Genomic DNA, 19,960 nt, shown 5'->3' with positions numbered 1-19,960 from the left:
TCCAAGAATATTGATATTACCTCTCCACTGCAGGCTGTAGCTGTACAAATTCAGATCAAATCTGTAATTGCCGTCTGTTTTGTGTACCTTCCACCTAATGACACCATTCACCAGAAAGATCTTGATGATCTTATCAAACAGTTACCAGCTCCCTTTATTATTCTTGGAGATTTTAATGGGCATAATACGCTTTGGGGTAGCACAGATACAAATGCAAGAGGTCGACAGATCGAAAAACTCATTGATGATCATTCTCTTTGTCTTTTAAATGATTCAAATGTTACTTATTTTCATCAGGCAAATAAAACTTTTCACACCATTGATCTAGCCATTTGCTCACCTTTACTTGTTTCCCATTGGGATTTCTCAGTTTCAGACGATCTATTCAATAGTGACCATTTTCCCATTATTTTAAAATATTCAAAATCTGATGTTAGCCTTCCCAGGAGACCTGAGCGTTTTATCTTTGACAAAGCCAACTGGCAACTTTTTAGATCACATTCCGAAATTACAGAAGACATAGTAAAACAGCCAAATATTGATAATGCAGTAGATTTAATAACAAAATGCTTGATAAAAGCTGCTGAAATAGCAATTCCGAAATCCTCTGGAAATTTGCCAAGGTTTTACAAACACTGGTGGAATGAAAAATGCGCTGCTGCTAAAAAAGCACAAAGAAAGGCTTGGGATAAATTCAGAAGATATCCTACCACCCCAAATTTTATTGCCTTTAAAAAATCTAAATCCTTTTTTAGAAGAATTAGACGAGAGAGTCAGTTTAACTCCTTCCAAAAATATGTTAGCTCCATCCACGGACATTTGTCTTCCAAGCGCATGTGGGAAAAAGTTAGGAAAATTTTAGGGAACAATAAATCATATCAGAAACTTTCATTCTTACACAGCAATGGAAATTCCATCACTGATACAAAAGATATAGCGAATACATTGGGTACAGCTTTTGCTAATGTAGCCAGTGAAGAATCGTATTCTCAAAGTTTTATTACCTATAAAAAACAACAAGAAAAAAGAAAAATTGATTTTAATACCTTAGCGTCATATGCTTATAATGCTGATTTTCAGCTTCATGAACTTAAGCGAGCATTGCAGAACTCGCATCCTACAGCACCTGGACCTGACGGCATTCATCATGACATGATAAAAAATTTGAGTTCCAATTCGTTAAATTCGCTTCTAATTTTATTCAATAGAATATGGAATGAGCATGTTTTCCCAACGTCCTGGAATCGAGCAACGATTATTCCCATTCTAAAACCTGGTAAAAATCCAGAGCTTCCATCAAGCTACAGACCTATAGCCCTTACCAGTTGCCTCTGTAAGACTCTGGAAAGAATGATCAATGCTAGATTAATCCATGTTCTAGAAGAGAAGAAACTGCTCTCTAAATATCAGAGTGGATTCAGACATGGTCGTAGTACTTTAGATAACATACTAATCCTGGAAACGGCCATCAGGGAGGCGTTCATTACCAAAAAACATCTAGTATCTATTTTTTTCGACATGGAGAAAGCATATGATCGTACTTGGCGGCATGGCATTTTAAAAGATTTACATAATATGGGTTTTCGTGGAAAATTGCCAATATTTATTCAAAAATTTCTTCAGAAAAGAATTTTTAACGTTCGTATTAATGATGTTTTATCTGATGATTTTATTCAAAATGAAGGGGTACCGCAAGGGAGTATTTTAAGTGTTGTTTTATTTATTATTAAAATTAATGGAATTATGGAAAAACTTCCACCATATGTTCATGGGTCATTATTTGTCGACGATTTTCAAATCCATTGCTCAAGTACTCACATGCCCTTTATCGAACGACAATTGCAAGCTGCTGTCAAATCTATAACGGAATGGTCTGATAAAAATGGTTTCGTCCTTTCTACTCAAAAAACCGAATGCACTCATTTTTGTCGAGTTCGTGGATTGCACCCCGACCCAGAAATTCAGTTAAATGGCACAGCTATTCCCGTTGTGCCGGTCGTTAAATTTTTAGGCCTCTTATTTGATTCTAAACTAACATTCCGTTCTCATATTCTTCATCTAAAGAAAAAATGCGCTCAGTCTTTAAATATTCTCAAAGTTTTGTCAAATACAACGTGGGGATGCAATACTTCAACTCTATTAAAAATTTACAAAAGTGTCATTTTATCAAAATTAGACTATGGTAGCGTGATTTACAACTCAGCAGCAAAGTCTATTCTGCAACAGCTTGACGCAATACATCATCAGGGGCTCCGACTTGTATCAGGGGCTTTTAGAACTTCTCCTGTTCAAAGCTTATATATAATAACTAAAGAACCAGGTTTACAATTACGACGCCAGAGATTTTCTCTCAAATACTTTTTTAAAATAAATCAGAATCCGTCACACCCTTTATATGACAGAATCGTGAATCCGATTTATGGACAATTATACGAGAAAAAGATTTCATTTATTCCATCATTTGGTTTTAGAATCCGCCCTCTTTTAGATCGTTTTAACCTAAAGAACATTGACATTTTAACTAAAGAAGACGAAATTCCTCCTTGGACATGCAAAAACATTCTAACTGTCGATGATTTTAATAAGCTACCAAAATCTACAACTGCACCATCTGTGTACATACAAATTTTTTGTGATCATAGGCAGTCGTTTGAAAAATACGGCACTGTTTTTACAGATGGTTCCAAAATCGGTGACCACGTTGGCTCAGCTGTAATATTTGACCACATTGTACTTTCCAGAAAGCTAAACAAACATTGTTCTGTTTTTACCTCGGAGATTTTTGCCATCTACACTGCTTTAAGAGCGATAAGACTATTATCAAAGAAAGACTGGATCATATATACCGATTCAAAAAGTTCAATTGAAGCAATTTTGAACTCATCCAGACAAAGCCATCCTTTAGTGCTCAGTACAGTAAAACTATATTTTAAATTGCTGGATCGTAATTTTAATATTCTATTTTGTTGGATTCCCGGACACGTTGGTATCCTTGGGAACGATCAAGCTGATGTTGCCGCAAAAACAGCTAATTCAAATGAAGAAACCTTTGTCCCATTTCAAGACTTAGATCAAATTCTAAAGCAATGTTCACTTCGTATATGGCAGAGTACTTGGGACTCGCAACTTGATAATAAATTGCATTCCATCCAACCATTTATTTCTGGGTTTAAGAATGACTCTCTCAGCCGTAGAATGAGTGTTGTGTTAACAAGGCTTCGCATAGGTCATACTCATTTTACTCACAAACATTTACTTCATTCAGTCACAGCTCCAATTTGTACAAAATGTAATGTTATAATTTCAGTTCGGCATATCATATGTGAATGCCCTAAATACCGCTTTCTAAGAGCAAAATATTTCGGCAGTGATTGTCCAGATTTGAAGGATATAATTGGCGAGCCTTTCCATATTAATGTATTTTCATTTTTACTTGACATTAATTTCATGCATAATATCTAAAATTCTATTTTCACCTTGTTATTTTAACTTTACATCCCCTTACTGAAATGAGTTTATTTTTTTGTATTTTAAGTTAATTCGAGTTTGGCACAGCTTGGCCAGTATTGGCCCTTGCGCCATAAAAAATCAATCAATCAATCAATCAATCGAGGACGTTCTACCAGTGACAACTTAATTATGCTTGAATCTCAGATTCGGAATGCATTCGTCCGGAGAAACCATCTAGTTTCTATATTCTTCGATATAGAAAAGGCGTACGATCGTACGTGGCGGTATGGCATCCTCCGTACTTTAGGAGATTTTGGTTTTAAAGGTAACTTGCCAGTTTTTATTAAAAATTTTTTAAAATTTCGGATATTTCGAGTCCGTATTGGTAATACATTTTCTCATCATTTTATTCAAAATGAGGGTGTTCCTCAAGGAAGTGTTTTGAGTGTCACCCTTTTTATTCTTCATATAAGCAAAATCCTTCATGTTTTGCCATCATCGGTTTGTGGAACATTATATGTGGATGATTTACAAATCTCCTGTCAGGGGTCTAACATGAATTTAATAGAGCGACAACTCCAGAGAGCTGTTAACAAACTCATTTCATGGTGTGATGAGAATGGACACACGCTTTCCCCTGAAAAGAGCCGCTGTGTACACTTTCGTCGGAAACGGAGTCTCCACCCTGATCCTGTAATACAAATTCGAGGTGTTGATATCCCAGTCGTTGAGGAAGTACGTTTCTTAGGGGTCATATTTGACCGGAAACTCCCCCTCAGGGGCTCATCTACTATAGGTGAGTACGGGTGTCCCAATCCCGAGGTTCCCAGGGATCTTTACTCCCTTTCAGTTCGCTCTCCTCTACGCCTTCTGCTTTCTGCTGTGTCTTTCCTTCCCTCGACGGCAGGGGAGGGAGCTCTCCATGAGGAGCTGTCGCCACTCTGTTTGCTTCTTGCTTCTCATGGACAGCCAAAACCCCACGTGTTGGCCGTGCGTGGCAACCCACTAGAAAGACGGGTGGTGCTCTGTGGTCCCCGGTGTATCAATCGGCTGGTACCTAGTCACCTGAGTGGCTAGTCTGCTAGGGATCAAGCAAAGGGGTTACTCCTTGGGCTTGGCGTTAAGGGTGGTCACTGTCCCCGGGGGTAACTCCGAGCGTATAGGTTCCGGCTAGCACCAAGGTAAGCGCCGAGGCTGGGAATGGCCAGAGCCGGTGGCTGCCTTCCCTTGTTGGGCTCCGTGGTGGGCGGTGCCGTCGGGCCCGAAAATTCAACAATGTCATATGGGCTCCTCCAAGAAATCTCCCTTCAGTGGGCATCACTCTAATTACAAATCCTTCACTCACCATTTTGATTCCTTTTTTGTTATCAAGCGAGTATCCGATAAAAACGATACATTTAACTCTGTTTCACCTTTTTTGGTCCAAAAAGCAATATCGGCGACAGTCGGCGAAGTTGCATCAATCCGCAAAATGCGTTCAGGCGATTTGCTGGTTGAAGTATGCTCTAAAAAGCAAGCCCAGCAAATCATTAAACTAAAAGCATTGGCCACAATACCAGTTACAGTCTGTTCACATGCATCGCTAAACTATTCGAAAGGGGTTATAACATGCGGAGAACTATTTAATGTACCTATAGAAGAAATAACGAAAGAACTATCGTCGCAGGGAGTGACACATGTACGCCAGATAACAATTAGGCGGGATGGACAACTCCTCCCAACAAAGCATTTTATTCTAACATTCCATAGCCATCAGTTACCTGAATATATATTTGCTGGCTATATAAAATTACCTGTACGCCCGTATATCCCCAATCCATTGAGATGTTTTCAATGCCAGCGTTTTGGGCATTCGAAAACTAACTGCCGCGGGACTATCACTTGTGCCCGCTGCGCAGAAAAAGGCCACGATTGTCAGCAGTGCACTGCACCAGAAAAGTGCTCAAACTGCAATGGCAACCACACATCATATTCTCGTTTATGCGAACGCTGGCAACTGGAAAAACGAATAGTTGCAACTAAAATAAAAGAAAATATTTCATACCCAGAAGCCAGACGGAAAGTTTTGGCCCAGACTCCTAAACCTGGTCTTAGCTATGCATCTGCGGTCCAAAAGTCCTTCTGTGAAAACTGTTCCTGCCCAAATTGCTCAAAACACACTTCCCATAAAAAACCTCCTGAAAAAGCATCTGATTCAGAAACAGAAAATTCAACTACCAGTGCTCCTGAGCCTGTCAAATCAAAAACTTCCAAACAAAAACCGAAACCTAATAAATCTCGGAAGTTAAAACTTTCTAAACGTGGCCTATCTGAAAAAGACCTTTCTCCAAAATTAAAAAAATCACTTTTCAAAAATTCAGTCGCTCTTGGTCTTGCTAATCGGGGCATAGTCCACAAGGACTTAACCTCAATTTTTGGTGGAACGTCCAAAAGCCCTGAGCTCATATCACTTCATCCATCAGAAGAAGATGATGACGATTTAAAAATGAGTTGCGAAATCTCGCAACCCCTTAACACTGTTCCAAATTTTTCTGCAACAAGAACCTCTTAATGGGTACCTTCTTATCATGGAATTGTCGCGGTCTCCGTTCCAAACTTTCTGACATCAAGTTCATCTTAAACACATTTCATCCTGCTTGCATTGGTGTCCAAGAAACCTTTTTGACACCAAGCATTCCCATTAAATTACGTGGTTATAACTGTATTCGGAAAGATGCAGGCACTGGATCTCACAGTTCTGGTGGTGTCTGTATCTTTACATCAAATTTATATCCGAGCACATCTCTCACTTTGAATAAAGCTCTACAGGCTGTGGCTGTACAAGTTCATGTACGATCTTTGGTCACAGTCTGTTGTATTTACTTGCCACCTCACGATGTCATTAGCCAACAAGATCTTGATGATTTAGTGGACCAACTTCCTAAGCCTTTTATTATTTTCGGAGATTTCAACGGACATAGTACCTTGTGGGGTTCGGATAGTACAAACTCTCGTGGGCGGCAGATCGAACAGTTTATAACTAATAACTGTATCTGTCTGCTCAATAATAAAGAGAAGACGTACTTCCACGAACCTACACGTAGCTTTCATACAATTGATCTGGCCATATGTTCTCCTGAACTTCTGCCATTGCTGACCTTTGCAGTGAGCAGAGATCTTTATAATAGTGATCATTTCCCTATTATTGTCTCCCATGCTGATAGAGGTGGTGTGACTCATTGTCCTCCCCGTTTCCTATTCCAGCGGGCAGACTGGGGTGCCTTCATGCGATTGGCAAATGTCACCGAGACTATGGTCAACACTTGCGACATTACGGAAGCAGTGCAACATGTCGTTGATAACATAATAAGTGCAGCAAATGCCACCATTCCGAAGACTTCCCCACGTCTAAGAAAATATCGTAAACCGTGGTGGAATGAAGCTTGTCGCGACAGCTATAAAAACCAAAAACGACTTTGGAATATTTTTAGAAGATACCCGACAACAGAAAACCTTGTTGCTTTTAAGCGTGCCAAGGCCCTTGCTCCTCGAATTCGACGCCGTAGTCAGAGGGAATCTTGGATTAGGTTTGTATCATCTATCACATCCTCCACTACCAGTAAACATTTGTGGAAAAAAGTTAAGGCTGCTAATGGGATATACAGTGAAACCACCATACCTATTTTAAATATAGGAAATGTGGCGCACTCAGCCCCATTAGATGTTGCCAATATTCTCGGCCAAGCATTCGCACAAGTTTCCGCAACGGATTCGGGTGTCCCAATCCCGAGGTACCCAGGGATCTATACTCCCTTTACGTTTCCACTCCCCTACGTCTTCTGCTTTCTGCTGTGTTTTTCCTTCCCTCGACGGCAAGCGAGGGAGCTCTCCATGAGAAGCTGTCGCCGCTCTGTTTGCTTCTTGCTTCTCATGGACAGCCAATGTCACACGTGTTGGCCGTGCGTGGCGACCCATTTGAAAGACGGGTGGTGCACTGTGGTCCCCGGTGCATCAATCGGCTGGTAGTTAGTCACCTGAGTGGCTAGTCTGCTAGGGATCAAGCGAAGGGGTTACTCCTTGGGCTTGGCGTTAAGGGTGGTCACTGTCCCCGGGGGTAACTCCGAGCGTATAGGTTCCGGCTAGCACCAAGGTAAGCACCGAGGCTGGGAATGGCCAGAGCCGGTGGCTGCCTTCCCTTGTTGGGCTCCGTGGTGGGCGGTGCCGTCGGGCCTGAATCTTATGTAATGTCGTATGGCTCCTCCTCCCAAGAAGGGTCCCTTCAGTGGGCATCGTAAAGTACAACTGCAATCTGTTGAAAAACCATTTGATCATTTTTTTGTCGTACAGCGTGTTTCCGATACAAAAGAAAACTTTCATAATGTGTCTCCTTTTCTTGTTGAAAAGGCTTTCGTTGCAACGATTGGTGATGTCTCATCTATTCGTAAACTTCGCTCCGGCGATTTACTAGTGGAGGTTAGTTCCCGACAACAAGCACAGAAAATTCTGAAACTTAAAGCCTTAGCAACTATTCCCATCACTGTTAGTGCTCATAAATCTCTGAATTCCTCCAAGGGTGTAATCACTTGCGGAGAGTTATATAATGTCCCTATTGAGATTATTACAAAAGAATTGAGCGGTCAAGGAGTGACTCAAGTACGTCAAATAACAATTAGACGGAACGGGGAACTTCTCAATACTAAACACTATATTTTAACATTCAATAGCCCAAAACTGCCAGAATCTATTAAAGCTGGGTATATACATTTACCTGTCCGTCCCTATATACCAAACCCTCTACGTTGTTTTCAGTGCCAACGTTTTGGACATGCAAAATCGAGCTGCCGTGGAACTCTAACTTGCGCACGTTGTTCGGAAAAGGGCCATGACAGTCAGCAGTGTGCCGAATCTGAAAAGTGCATTAACTGCAGTGGCGATCATACTGCCTATTCTCGACTCTGCCCACGTTGGCAATTAGAAAAACAAATTGTAACGGTTAAATTCAAAGAAAATATTTCCTATCCAGAGGCAAGGCGCAAGGTAACATCTCAAACTCCTAACCCAAGTAATAGCTACGCATCTGTTTTAGCAAAAAATTTTAAACCAGTAACTATTCCAGAAACTCATTCTGAAAAAACAAAACAATCCAAAAAAGCACAGTCCTCCAGTGCAGATTCAGATTCGGTTTCAAATAGTGCTCCTGAATCGTCAAACACTCGGAGACGTAAAGGTAAAACCAAATCTCAAAAATCTCTGTCGCTAAGGCTTTCAAAACGAGGCCTGTCACAAGCTGATTTGCCAACAAAGCTCAAAAAATCTACATTGAAAAATTCAATCGCTTTAGGACTGGCGAATAGGGGCCTTGTTCAACAAGACTTGCCATCCATTTTTGGCAATTCCCCTAAAAGTTCTGAACTCATCTCTCTCCATCCGTCGGAGGAAGAGGATGATTTGAAAATGAGTTGCGACACTCCAGCAACTCCTCATTCTTCTGCTTTTAGTTCTCTTTCCAAAACCTCTTAATGGGTACCTTCCTTTCTTGGAACTGTCGCGGCATTCGTTCGAAACTCCATAACATTAAACATCTCATCAACAAATTTCATCCTATTTGTATAGGACTTCAAGAGACCTTCTTATCGTCTGATTTCCCTCTGAAACTTCGTGGCTATAACTGTACTCGGAGAGATATTACCTCCAGCACCCACCAATCAGGTGGTGTTTGCATTTTCACTTCTAATCTCTATCCGAGCACACCTCTTACTCTACACACCTCTTTGCAGGCCGTGGCTGTGCAGGTTCGTTCTCGAATTCTGGTTACGGTCTGTTGCATCTACTTGCCACCTCAACGGACTATTAGTCAAAGTGATCTAGACAATTTGGTTGATCAGCTTCCATCACCATTTATCTTGTTAGGCGATTTTAATGGACATAGCACTTTGTGGGGTTCGGAAGTTACAAATTCTCGTGGGCGACAGATTGAACAATTTATTTCGAATAATTGTCTCTGTCTGCTCAATAATGAAGAAAAAACGTACTTCCACGAGCCCACACGTAGCTTCCATAGTATTGATTTGGCAATCTGCACTCCTGATCTTTTACCACTGCTGAATTTTGCAGTTGGAAATTATTTGTATGACAGTGATCACTTTCCCTTGATAGTCTCTTACTCTAATAGAGATGGGGCGAATAATTATCCACCACGGTATCTATTCCAGCGGGCAGACTGGGATAAGTTCATGCAGCTAGCAAATATCACTGATTCTATGGTTAATGAAACAGACATTACAGAAGCGGTGCAAAATGTCATCAACTGTATAATTAACGCCGCAGATCAGAGTATTCCTAAGAGTTCCCCGCGGGTAAGGAAATATCGCAGACCGTGGTGGAATGAAGCTTGTCGTGACAGTCGCAAAAGAGAAAAGAAACTGTGGAATGTTTTCAGAAGGTATCCAACCACAGAAAACCTTATCGCTTTTAAACAAGCCAAAGCCTTTGCTCGTCGCATTCGTCGTCAAAGCCAGAGAGAATCCTGGATCAAATTTGTTTCATCCATTACTTCTTCAACCTCAAGCAAACTTCTATGGAGGAAAATCAGGGCCGCTAATGGCATTTACAAAGAATTCTCAATTCCTGTACTCAACACAGGAAATGCGAATATATCTTGTCCATTAGATGTTGCCAATACTTTAGGTCATGCCTTTGCTAAAGTTTCTTCAGCAGATTCATATAGTCCTACTTTCATAGCGACTAAGAATCGTGTAGAAAATTTACCTTTGGACTTTTCTGCTCAAAATTTTCTTCCCTATAATACTGAATTTAGTTTGAATGAATTGAAAAATGCTTTATCTAAGACACATGATACCAGTCCCGGTCCAGATGGAATCGCTTACAGCATGCTTCGCCACTTAAATGCTACATCGCTCTCCAACCTGTTATGTTTATTTAATAGAATATGGATTGAGCATCAATTTCCTTCTCAGTGGCAAGAAGCTCTGGTGATTCCAGTATTAAAGCCTGGCAAGGATCCATCTAATCCTCTAAGCTATCGACCTATTGCACTGACGAGTTGTTTATGCAAAACGCTCGAGCGCATGGTAAATGCTCGCTTGGTCTTCGAACTGGAGAAACAAGGCTGCATACCGCAATTGCAGAGTGGTTTTCGTAGAGGAAGATCAACCTCTGATAATATAATTCTACTGGAAACCGAAATTCGTAATGCTTTCGTTCATCGTAACCACCTTGTCTCCATTTTCTTTGATTTGGAAAAGGCTTATGATCGCACATGGCGATATGGCATTCTCCAAACACTTTTTAATCTAGATTTTAGAGGCCATTTACCCATGTTTTTAAAGAACTTTTTATCCTTTCGAACATTTCGTGTTCGGTTAGGAAATTGTTATTCTGATTATTTTAACCAAGCTGAGGGTGTTCCACAGGGAAGCGTCCTTAGCGTAACTCTTTTTATACTCCATCTTAGCCAAATACTACATCAGTTACCATCATCTGTTAGCGGAACCTTATACGTTGATGACTTGCAAATATCCTGCCAAGGATCTGATATGAATTTTATTGAGCAGCAGTTACAAAACGCAGTGAATAAGCTAGTAGCATGGTGCGAGGATAATGGACACACATTTTCTCCAGAGAAAAGTCGTTGTGTGCACTTCTGCAGGAAGCGAAATTTGCACCCAGATCCAATTATCTATATTAAAGACATTGCCATTCCGGTGGTGAATGACATGAAGTTTTTAGGAATGATTCTCGATAGAAAATTGAGTTTTATTCCACATATATTATATCTTCGGAAGAAATGCGAGAAATCTTTGAACATCCTCAAGGTATTATCTAATACGTCTTGGGGAGCCGATCGCACCACCTTACTTCATGTGTATACTGCAATCATTTTATCTCGCATAGATTATGGATGCATGGTTTATGGATCTGCTCGGTCTGCTGTTTTACGCAGACTAGATACCATACATCATTCGGCTCTGAGGATATGCTCTGGAGCTTTCCGTACTTCCCCTGTCGAAAGCCTTTATGTAATTTGTAATCAACTGCCTCTCGATTTGCGTCGAAAGAAAGTCTCAGCACAGTACTATTTTCGTACATTATCAGTCCCCCGGCACCCTATTTGTCAAGGTTCTATTTCCTCGTCTCTCCTCCGACTCTATAATGCTCGGTCCTCTCACATCCTCCCTTTCAGTATTAGAGTTAAAAAAATAATTCATGACTCTGGCTTTGATAATATAACTCTTCTGGCTAATGATCCATTAAAGTTTCCACCTTGGGATCTGCCACAATTTACTTTCCTTAACCCATTTTCTGGATTTGACAAATCTAAAACTCCACCAGTTATTTTCCAACAAATGTTTTACTTTCACCGCTATCAGTATGGATCTTACATCCCAGTTTATACTGATGGCTCAAAATCAGACGAACATGTTGGCTGTGGAGTAGTAATTGGATCTGATATCCACAGTTATCGTCTGGAGAGCTCTTGCTCTGTATTTACTGCTGAGCTCACAGCTATCCTCTGTGCTCTACAGAAAATATCACTTTCCACTCACAGCAAATTTTGCATTTATAGCGACAGCATGAGTTCATTGCAAACGCTCTCTAATTTTCAATGTCGGATACACCCAGTTGTTCAGGAAATATTCATCCTTTTGCGCACTATCCAGAATCAGGGTTTTTCAATCCTTTCTGTTGGGTTCCCAGCCATGTTGGTATTCTTGGCAATGAACTGGCAGACAAAGCTGCTAGAGATGCCACCTTGCTTTTGCAGCGCCCTCTTGCTTATTGTGATGTCAAGAGGTCCTTTACTAATTTCGTACATGGATTATGGCAGGAAACCTGGGATCAAAAAACCAATAACAAGCTGCATGCCGTTAAACCTTCAATAAGTTTGTGGCCAGTTCTACCTTTGCGAAGAGATGATGTGAGATTGACTCGTTTGCGTGTGGGACACACGCGTTTTACGCACAAATATTTACTATTCGGCGAAAGGGCACCTACATGTCCTACTTGCAATATTATTTTTAGTGTTAGTCATATATTGATTGAGTGCCCAAAATTTAATACTCACCGTAATCATTTTTTCAAAACTTCATCACTAACAATGTCGGATATAGTGGGAGTAAATCCCCATGATAATCTTTTTCAGTTTTTAAGGGCCATTGGCTTTTGCGAATATATCTAGGTTTTACTATTTTATCTAATAACATTTTTTAACTTTTTACCGTGTGGAATTTAATCTTTTAAAGTAATTCTTTTACAAATCCTTAGATACAATATTTTAACGTTGTTTTTATTTCCCGATCGTCAATAATCTAACCATACGACTGGCGCAGTTTGGCCAAGGTTGGCTCTTGCGCCACTAAAACTCACAACCACCACCACCTCCGCAACGGATTCTTATAGCTCTTCATTTCTGGCAATTAAGAATCGCGCGGAACTGTTGCCTCTGCGCTTTAATGACCGATGCACTTTTCCATATAACTGTGAATTCCGGATGTTTGAACTGGAAACGGCCTTATCTAATGCCCATGATACAAGCCCTGGACCAGATGGGATAACATACAATATGCTCCGCCACTTGAATGCAACTTCCCTTTCAAATCTGTTACTATTATTTAACAGAATTTGGACTGAACAGAAGTATCCCTCACAATGGCGCGAAGCTATTGTGATTCCGATATTAAAACCTGGTAAGGACGCATCCAACCCTCTGAACTACCGACCAATTGCTCTGACAAACTGTCTCTGCAAAACCTTTGAGAGAATGGTTAATGCATGTCTCATACACGAATTGGAGAAACAAGGATGCATCTCCCCGTTGCAGAGTGGTTTCCGTAGAGGTAGGTCAACTTTTGACAACCTCGTACTATTGGAAACCGAAATACGCAACGCATTCGTCAGGAGGAACCACCTAGTTTCCATATTCTTCGATATCGAGAAGGCCTATGACCGTGCTTGGCGCTTTGGCATACTCTCAACACTTTTTAACTTTGGTTTTAGGGGAAACCTCCCCATATTCTTACAGAACTTCTTATTAAATCGGACTTTTAGAGTTCGTGTTGGAAATGTTTATTCAACTCATTTTAATCAAGCTGAGGGAGTTCCACAGGGTAGTGTTCTCAGTGTCACCCTTTTTATCGTCCACCTTAGTCAAATTTTAACTCATTTACCTTCATCTGTTCAGGGATCACTTTATGTCGATGATTTGCAGATCTCATGCGAAGGCAGTAATATGAATTTAATCGAAAGACAATTACAAAATGCCATTAATAAAGTTGTAGATTGGTGCGATAACAATGGGCATACTATCTCTCCTGAGAAGAGCAGATGCGTTCATTTCTGCAGGAAAAGAAACATTCACCAGGATCCAAGTATTTGCATTAAAAATACCCCTATTCCTGTTGTGAATGAAATTCGGTTTTTGGGAGTGTTTCTTGATCGGAAGCTCACCTTCCTTCCGCACATCTTACACCTACGGAAGAAGTGTGAAAAGGCATTGAATATTTTAAAAGTTCTGTCTAAAACATCTTGGGGAGCTGATAGAACCTCCCTACTCCGTATTTATCAAGCAGTCATCCTTTCTCGCATTGATTATGGCTGCATGGTGTATGGCTCCGCACGCTCTACAGTTTTGAGGCGACTGGATACCATTCACCATGCTGCTCTAAGAATCTGTTCCGGAGCGTTTCGCACCTCTCCAGTAGAAAGCCTGTATGTCATTTGCCATCACCCCTCAGGGGCTCACCTTCTTTAGATGAGTACGGGTGTCCCAAGCCCGAGGTACCCAGGGATCTTTCCTTTTCTCAGGGGGTTTACCGTCTTTGGTAAATACGGGTGTCGCGCCCCCGGGTTACCCTAGCGATCCTTCTCTTATTTTTATTTTTCTAATTTCCATTTTTGTATAATTTGAATTGATATTTCATTTCTATTTATGTTGGATTTTGTTTGATATTTGAGTTTTACATTAAACCCATGTGTTGGCCGTGCATGGCGACCCGTTAGGGGCAAAGTGGGATCCTGGGGTCCCTTTGCGTTCTCTTTGGCCCATGCTGCTCCGTAAGTCGGGCGGCAGGAGTGAGCCCGCTCTTGTCAATCGGCTGGTGGTATATTTCTATGGGAACAAGGAAGTACTGCTCTAGGGTTAGGTCTGCAGTCTTTGTAGATCTATATTCCGGTACCACCCCTAAGGTAAGTACCGAGGCTGGAGAAGCCCAGAGCCGGCAACTGCCTTCCTTTATTGGGCTCCATGGTGGGTGGGGGCGTACTGGAATGAACATCGCATAAAAATTATGGGTTCACAAAACTTCGGTCCCGGCGGAGACATGCGTCCGTCAAACTCTCCTTTGGAGCACCATTTGCATTTTGATAAATTTTTCGTTATTAAAAAAATTGAAGGTAATCTTAAAACTGTTTCTCCTATTTTGATCCATAAGTCCATTTTGGGAATGATTGGTGAAGTTGAATCAATTAAAAAAACAAAAATTGGTGACATCCTAATTGAACTTAAATCCTTGGAACAAACACAATTATTAAAATCATTGAAATCGATTGGAGAACATGCAGTCACTGTCACTCCTCATAAATCTTTGAATAATTCTCGAGGTGTAATATCCGAATCTGAATTTCAATCAGACTCTGAAGAAGAAATTCTTGAATGCTTGCAGGATCAAAATGTAACATCAGTAAAGAGAATATCTATTAAACGTGATAACCAGATAATTCCAACTAAACATCTAATACTGACTTTCAATATCCCTACACCTCCAAAATCTGTTCGTATAGCCTACATAAACTGCCCGGTTAAGAAATATATACCCAATCCATTAAGATGCTTTAAGTGCCAAAGATTCGGGCATTCTATGGCAGCCTGCCGCGGCAAAGAAACGTGTGGCCGTTGCTCGGAAATTGGGCACAACAGTAAATCCTGCTCCTCTATCCCGAAATGTATTAATTGCAAAGGTGACCATCCATCTTATACTCGGAAATGCCCTAGATGGATCGAAGAAAAGGAAATTCAAACAATAAAAGTCAATAAAAATATTTCTTTCGCCGAAGCACGAAAAATTGTAATTTCCAGGACACCGACTATTGGAGTGTCGTATTCTTCTGCGGCCAAAACCTGCCCGTATTGTTCAAATAAAACAGCACCACAAACAGAAATATCATCTGATAATAACCCAATGCCTTCATCTAGACAATATTCAGCTAATCACAATAGATCCAATGATCCTGGAAAAGAAATAATACAAAACAAAACTGGACCTCCAAATATATCTAAAGTAAATGACCAAAAAAACCAAAAGGAAACTAACTTAGGAAATCTAAATGACAATGCCTTAAAAATACCACCCACTATTCAATTAAACAGTGGTAACATTACTCATAACAAAACATCTCGTATACCTACAACCAACAATAAAAAAGTAGAAACACCCAAAAGAACGTTAAAACTTTTCAAAGAAACAAAAGCTATGAGGAAGTCTCGAATACAGACAATGAAAAATAACTTGGACGGAAAAATAAGAGATTCCATTAAAAAACGTACACTAACTAAACAAGATTTTTTAAAACAATCAAGAATTGACGATGATGACGATACTGATGATTTTAAAATTCACCCATCTGATGATGACGTGATGTTCACTGACGGGGTCGAAGAGACTTTAAATACATCAAAGAAAAAATAAGCGTTTATGGCACTTAAACTTATTTCGTGGAATTGCCGTGGTTTAAAGTCCCACTTTGATGATATTAAATCGCTTTTAAATAAATACCAGCCCATTTGCCTCGGATTACAGGAAACTTGTCTTTCTCCTGACGATGTTATTAAAATTAAATATTACAACATAATAAGGAAAGATTACACTCAAGGCGCAAGAGCTTCAGCTGGTGTAGCAATTCTAATCTCAAAAGATTTTCCCTTTATACAGATACCATTAAATGGCGAGATACAAGCATTGGCAATTCAGCTGCAGATTGATGTCCTTGTTACTGTTTGTTTTATTTACCTTCCACCTAATTATATTTGCACTCAACAGGAATTAGATGAATTAATAGATCAATTACCTGAACCGTTCTTTCTTCTTGGGGATCTCAACGGCCATAACCCAATATGGGGCAGTCCACATATTAATATAAGAGGGAAACAAATAGAAACTCTAATTGATGACCACTGTATCTGTTTATTAAATAATAATAACCAAACATATTTTCATCAACCAACTCGGACGTTCCACACACTTGATTTAGCTCTTTGCTCCCCTTCTTTAGTCATCAAATGGAATTTCAATACAGAAGACGACCTGTATAACAGTGATCATTTCCCGGTCATATTAAATTACATAGATGATGACATTAGGTATCCTGAAAGACCGAAGAAATTCATATTTCAGAAAGCAAATTGGACACTATTTTCACAACTTGCTACAATAACATTGGAAATGGTACAAGACTATAGCATAGAAGACGCAGTCGACAAAGTTACAAATTTAATTATTCAAGCAGCAGATATAACGATTCCTAAAACATCAGGGAAAACACCAAAAATATGGAAACCCTGGTGGAATGAAGAATGCCGAATTACTATGAAAGAACTAAAGAAAGCTTGGGGAAACTTTCGACGCTATCCGACCACATCTAACCTAATTGCTTTTAAATTGGCTGGTGCAAATTTTAGAAGAGTCAAACGTGTAAGTAAAAGAAAATCTTGGCAAAATTTCATTAACTCCATAAATAATCAAATATCATCAAAAAAGCTGTGGGACAAGATAAGAAAACTATCTGGTAGATATGATAGCCCAGTAGTATCCTTTTTGAATTACAATGGACAAGTTGTAACAGATATTAAAGAGATTGCGAACACATTAGGAGAAACTTTTGCTGCTGTTTCTAGTGCGAATTCATATTCGCCAGATTTTATTTTATTCAAGACAAATGAAGAGAGACAAGGCATAAATTTTAATACCGTTACAGACGAAGAATATAATTCTGATTTTTATCTTAATGAACTCAAACGCGCTTTGAGTAGATCGCATGCTACTTCCGCTGGTCCTGATAAGATCAATCTCCTCATGCTCACTCATCTTACTGAGACGTCCATGCATAACCTTTTAATTTTATTTAACAGAATATGGAAAGAACATAAGTTCCCCAATTCTTGGAGAAGAGCCATGGTAATCCCTGTTTTAAAACCTGGGAAAGACGCTAAAACTCCTAGCAGTTATCGACCTATAGCTCTCACTAGCTGTCTTTGCAAGGTATTGGAAAGGATGGTAAATTCTAGACTTATACATGTTCTGGAAAAAAAGAAATGGTTGTCGCCTTTTCAATCTGGTTTCCGAGTCGGTAGAGGAACTGTGGATAGTATTTTACAACTAGAAACTTCTATACGAGAGGCCTTCGTTAGTAAAAAACACCTTGTTTCAATTCTGTTTGACATGGAGAAGGCATATGATAAAACATGGCGATACGGAATTTTAAAAGACCTCTATGAAATTGGTTTTAGAGGCAATCTCCCAATTTTTATTAAGAACTTTTTAAAGACAAGAACGTTTCAAGTCCGAATAGGAAATATTTTATCTCGCAACTTTTATCAAGAGGAGGGTGTTCCTCAGGGTAGCGTTCTTAGTGTTATCCTATTCATTATTAAAATAAATGGAGTCATGAAGCAATTACCAACGTGCGTGAAAGGCTCTCTTTTTGTAGATGATCTTGCAATTCACTGCTCCGGCACAGATATGGTCTATATTGAAAAGAAATTGCAAGAGGCGGTGAATAATATCAGTCAATGGAGCAGAGAAAATGGATTCCAGATTTCAACTCAAAAGACAAATGGCGTACATTTTTGCAGAAGACGTGGACTCCATTTGGATCCAAAAATTTTACTGAATGATTGCACAATTCCTATCGTAAAGGAAGCAAAATATTTAGGACTGATACTTGACTCTAAGCTGACTTTGAAATCTCATATAAATTACTTAAAAAGAAAGTGCATTCAATCTCTAAATCTTATCAAAATACTTTCGGGAACATCATATGGAGCCGAAAGCACTGCTATGATGAGAGTTTATAAAGCTCTTATACGTTCAAAACTCGATTATGGATGCGTTATTTATGGCTCGGCTGCAAAATCTACCCAGAACGCTCTTGATACTATACATCATCAGGGCCTCCGGCTGTGTCTGGGAGCATTTAGAACATCCCCGATTCAAAGTATTTATGTTATGAGCAATGAACCTTCATTAGAGTTAAGACGGGAGAGGCTTACTCTGAATGCTTTTTTTAAAATTAAAAACGATTCATCTCATCCGATGCATTATAAAGTCCTTAATCCTATATATGGGTCATTATTTGCGCTAAAGCGTTCGTTCATCCCTTCATTCGGCTTCAGAGTTGGGGACACTTTGAGGAATTTTAACGTTACCGATTTTCCAATCTTGGAGAAAAATGATGAACTTCCACCTTGGGAGGAATTAAATATAAATTTTATTAACGAGTTTGAACACTTGCCGAAATCAACAACACCTGAAATCATGTACAAAAATTTATTTTACGATCACAGAGATCGCTTTTCAAACTATGAGCCTGTGTTTACTGATGGCTCTAAAAATGAAGATCATGTTGGAGCAGCAGTTGTGATAGGAGATGTTATTATATCGGAAAGATTACACCAGTTTTGCTCAGTTTTTACCTCAGAGATATATGGTATATATTTAGCTTTACTTAAACTGAATTATTTCGGAGGGAAATTTATTTTATATACAGATTCAAAAAGTGCAATCGATGCTCTGAAGAATGTCAATCCTCTTAGTCATCCTCTGGTTCTTAAATGTGCAGAAATGTACAAATATTTAACCAATAAAGGTCTGTATATTGCTTTTTGTTGGATTCCTGGCCATGTGGGTATTGTGGGTAATGAGGTAGCTGACCAGGCATCTAAAACGGCTACACTCACGGTGGAAAACTTTGTCCCACTGAAAGATTCTTTACAAGCTGTTAGGAATTTGATCAATAAAAAATGGCAAAGAAATTGGGACGAGCAGCTCACAAATAAATTACACGCGTTTTGGCCTTTTATCGGTCGCATTAACACATCTAATTTAAGCAGGAAACAAGATGTAATATTGACTCGCCTTAGAATCGGTCATATAAAAATTACGCACAAGCATTTGCTTTGTTCAGAGCCTGCACCTATTTGCTCTCATTGTCAATGCATTCTTTCAGTGCGGCATATTTTAATAGAGTGTCAAAATTTTAATACATATAGACTCAACCGATTTGGAACAAATAACGTTACCTTAAGCCAACTGATTGGGGAAAATCCCCATCCAAACCTTTTTAAGTTCCTTAGAGATGTAAATTTTTATAATCTCATTTAAGTTCTTTTCTTTAAACTTTAAAATTTCCTTTTACTGAACTGGTTATTATCACAAAATATGAAGAATGTACATATCTAGTGTTTGGCGCAGTTTAGTCAAATATGGCTCTTGCGCCATAAAACGCAACTCAACCAACC

General features: G+C 39.5%; 2 protein-coding genes across 2 annotated transcripts; both read left to right on the top strand.

Moving 5' to 3' along the window:
• Positions 1–4,732: 4,732 nt before the first annotated feature.
• LOC129980781 (uncharacterized) lies at positions 4,733–6,001 on the top strand. Its single transcript, XM_056091165.1, has one exon. The coding sequence runs from the start codon at positions 4,733–4,735 to the stop codon at positions 5,999–6,001; it is 1,269 nt and encodes a 422-aa protein (XP_055947140.1).
• Positions 6,002–7,680: 1,679 nt separating this feature from the next.
• On the top strand, positions 7,681–8,949 carry LOC129980780 (uncharacterized). The gene is made up of 2 exons (XM_056091164.1): positions 7,681–8,392; positions 8,453–8,949. Exons 1-2 carry the CDS (start codon positions 7,681–7,683, stop codon positions 8,947–8,949), a joined length of 1,209 nt encoding a protein of 402 aa, XP_055947139.1.
• The last annotated feature ends 11,011 nt before the right edge of the window (positions 8,950–19,960 follow it).

The sequence above is a fragment of the Argiope bruennichi genome, chromosome 8 (assembly GCF_947563725.1).
Source record: "Argiope bruennichi chromosome 8, qqArgBrue1.1, whole genome shotgun sequence".
NCBI lineage: Eukaryota > Metazoa > Arthropoda > Arachnida > Araneae > Araneidae > Argiope > Argiope bruennichi.
This window is presented reverse-complemented; position numbering and strand designations above follow the sequence as displayed.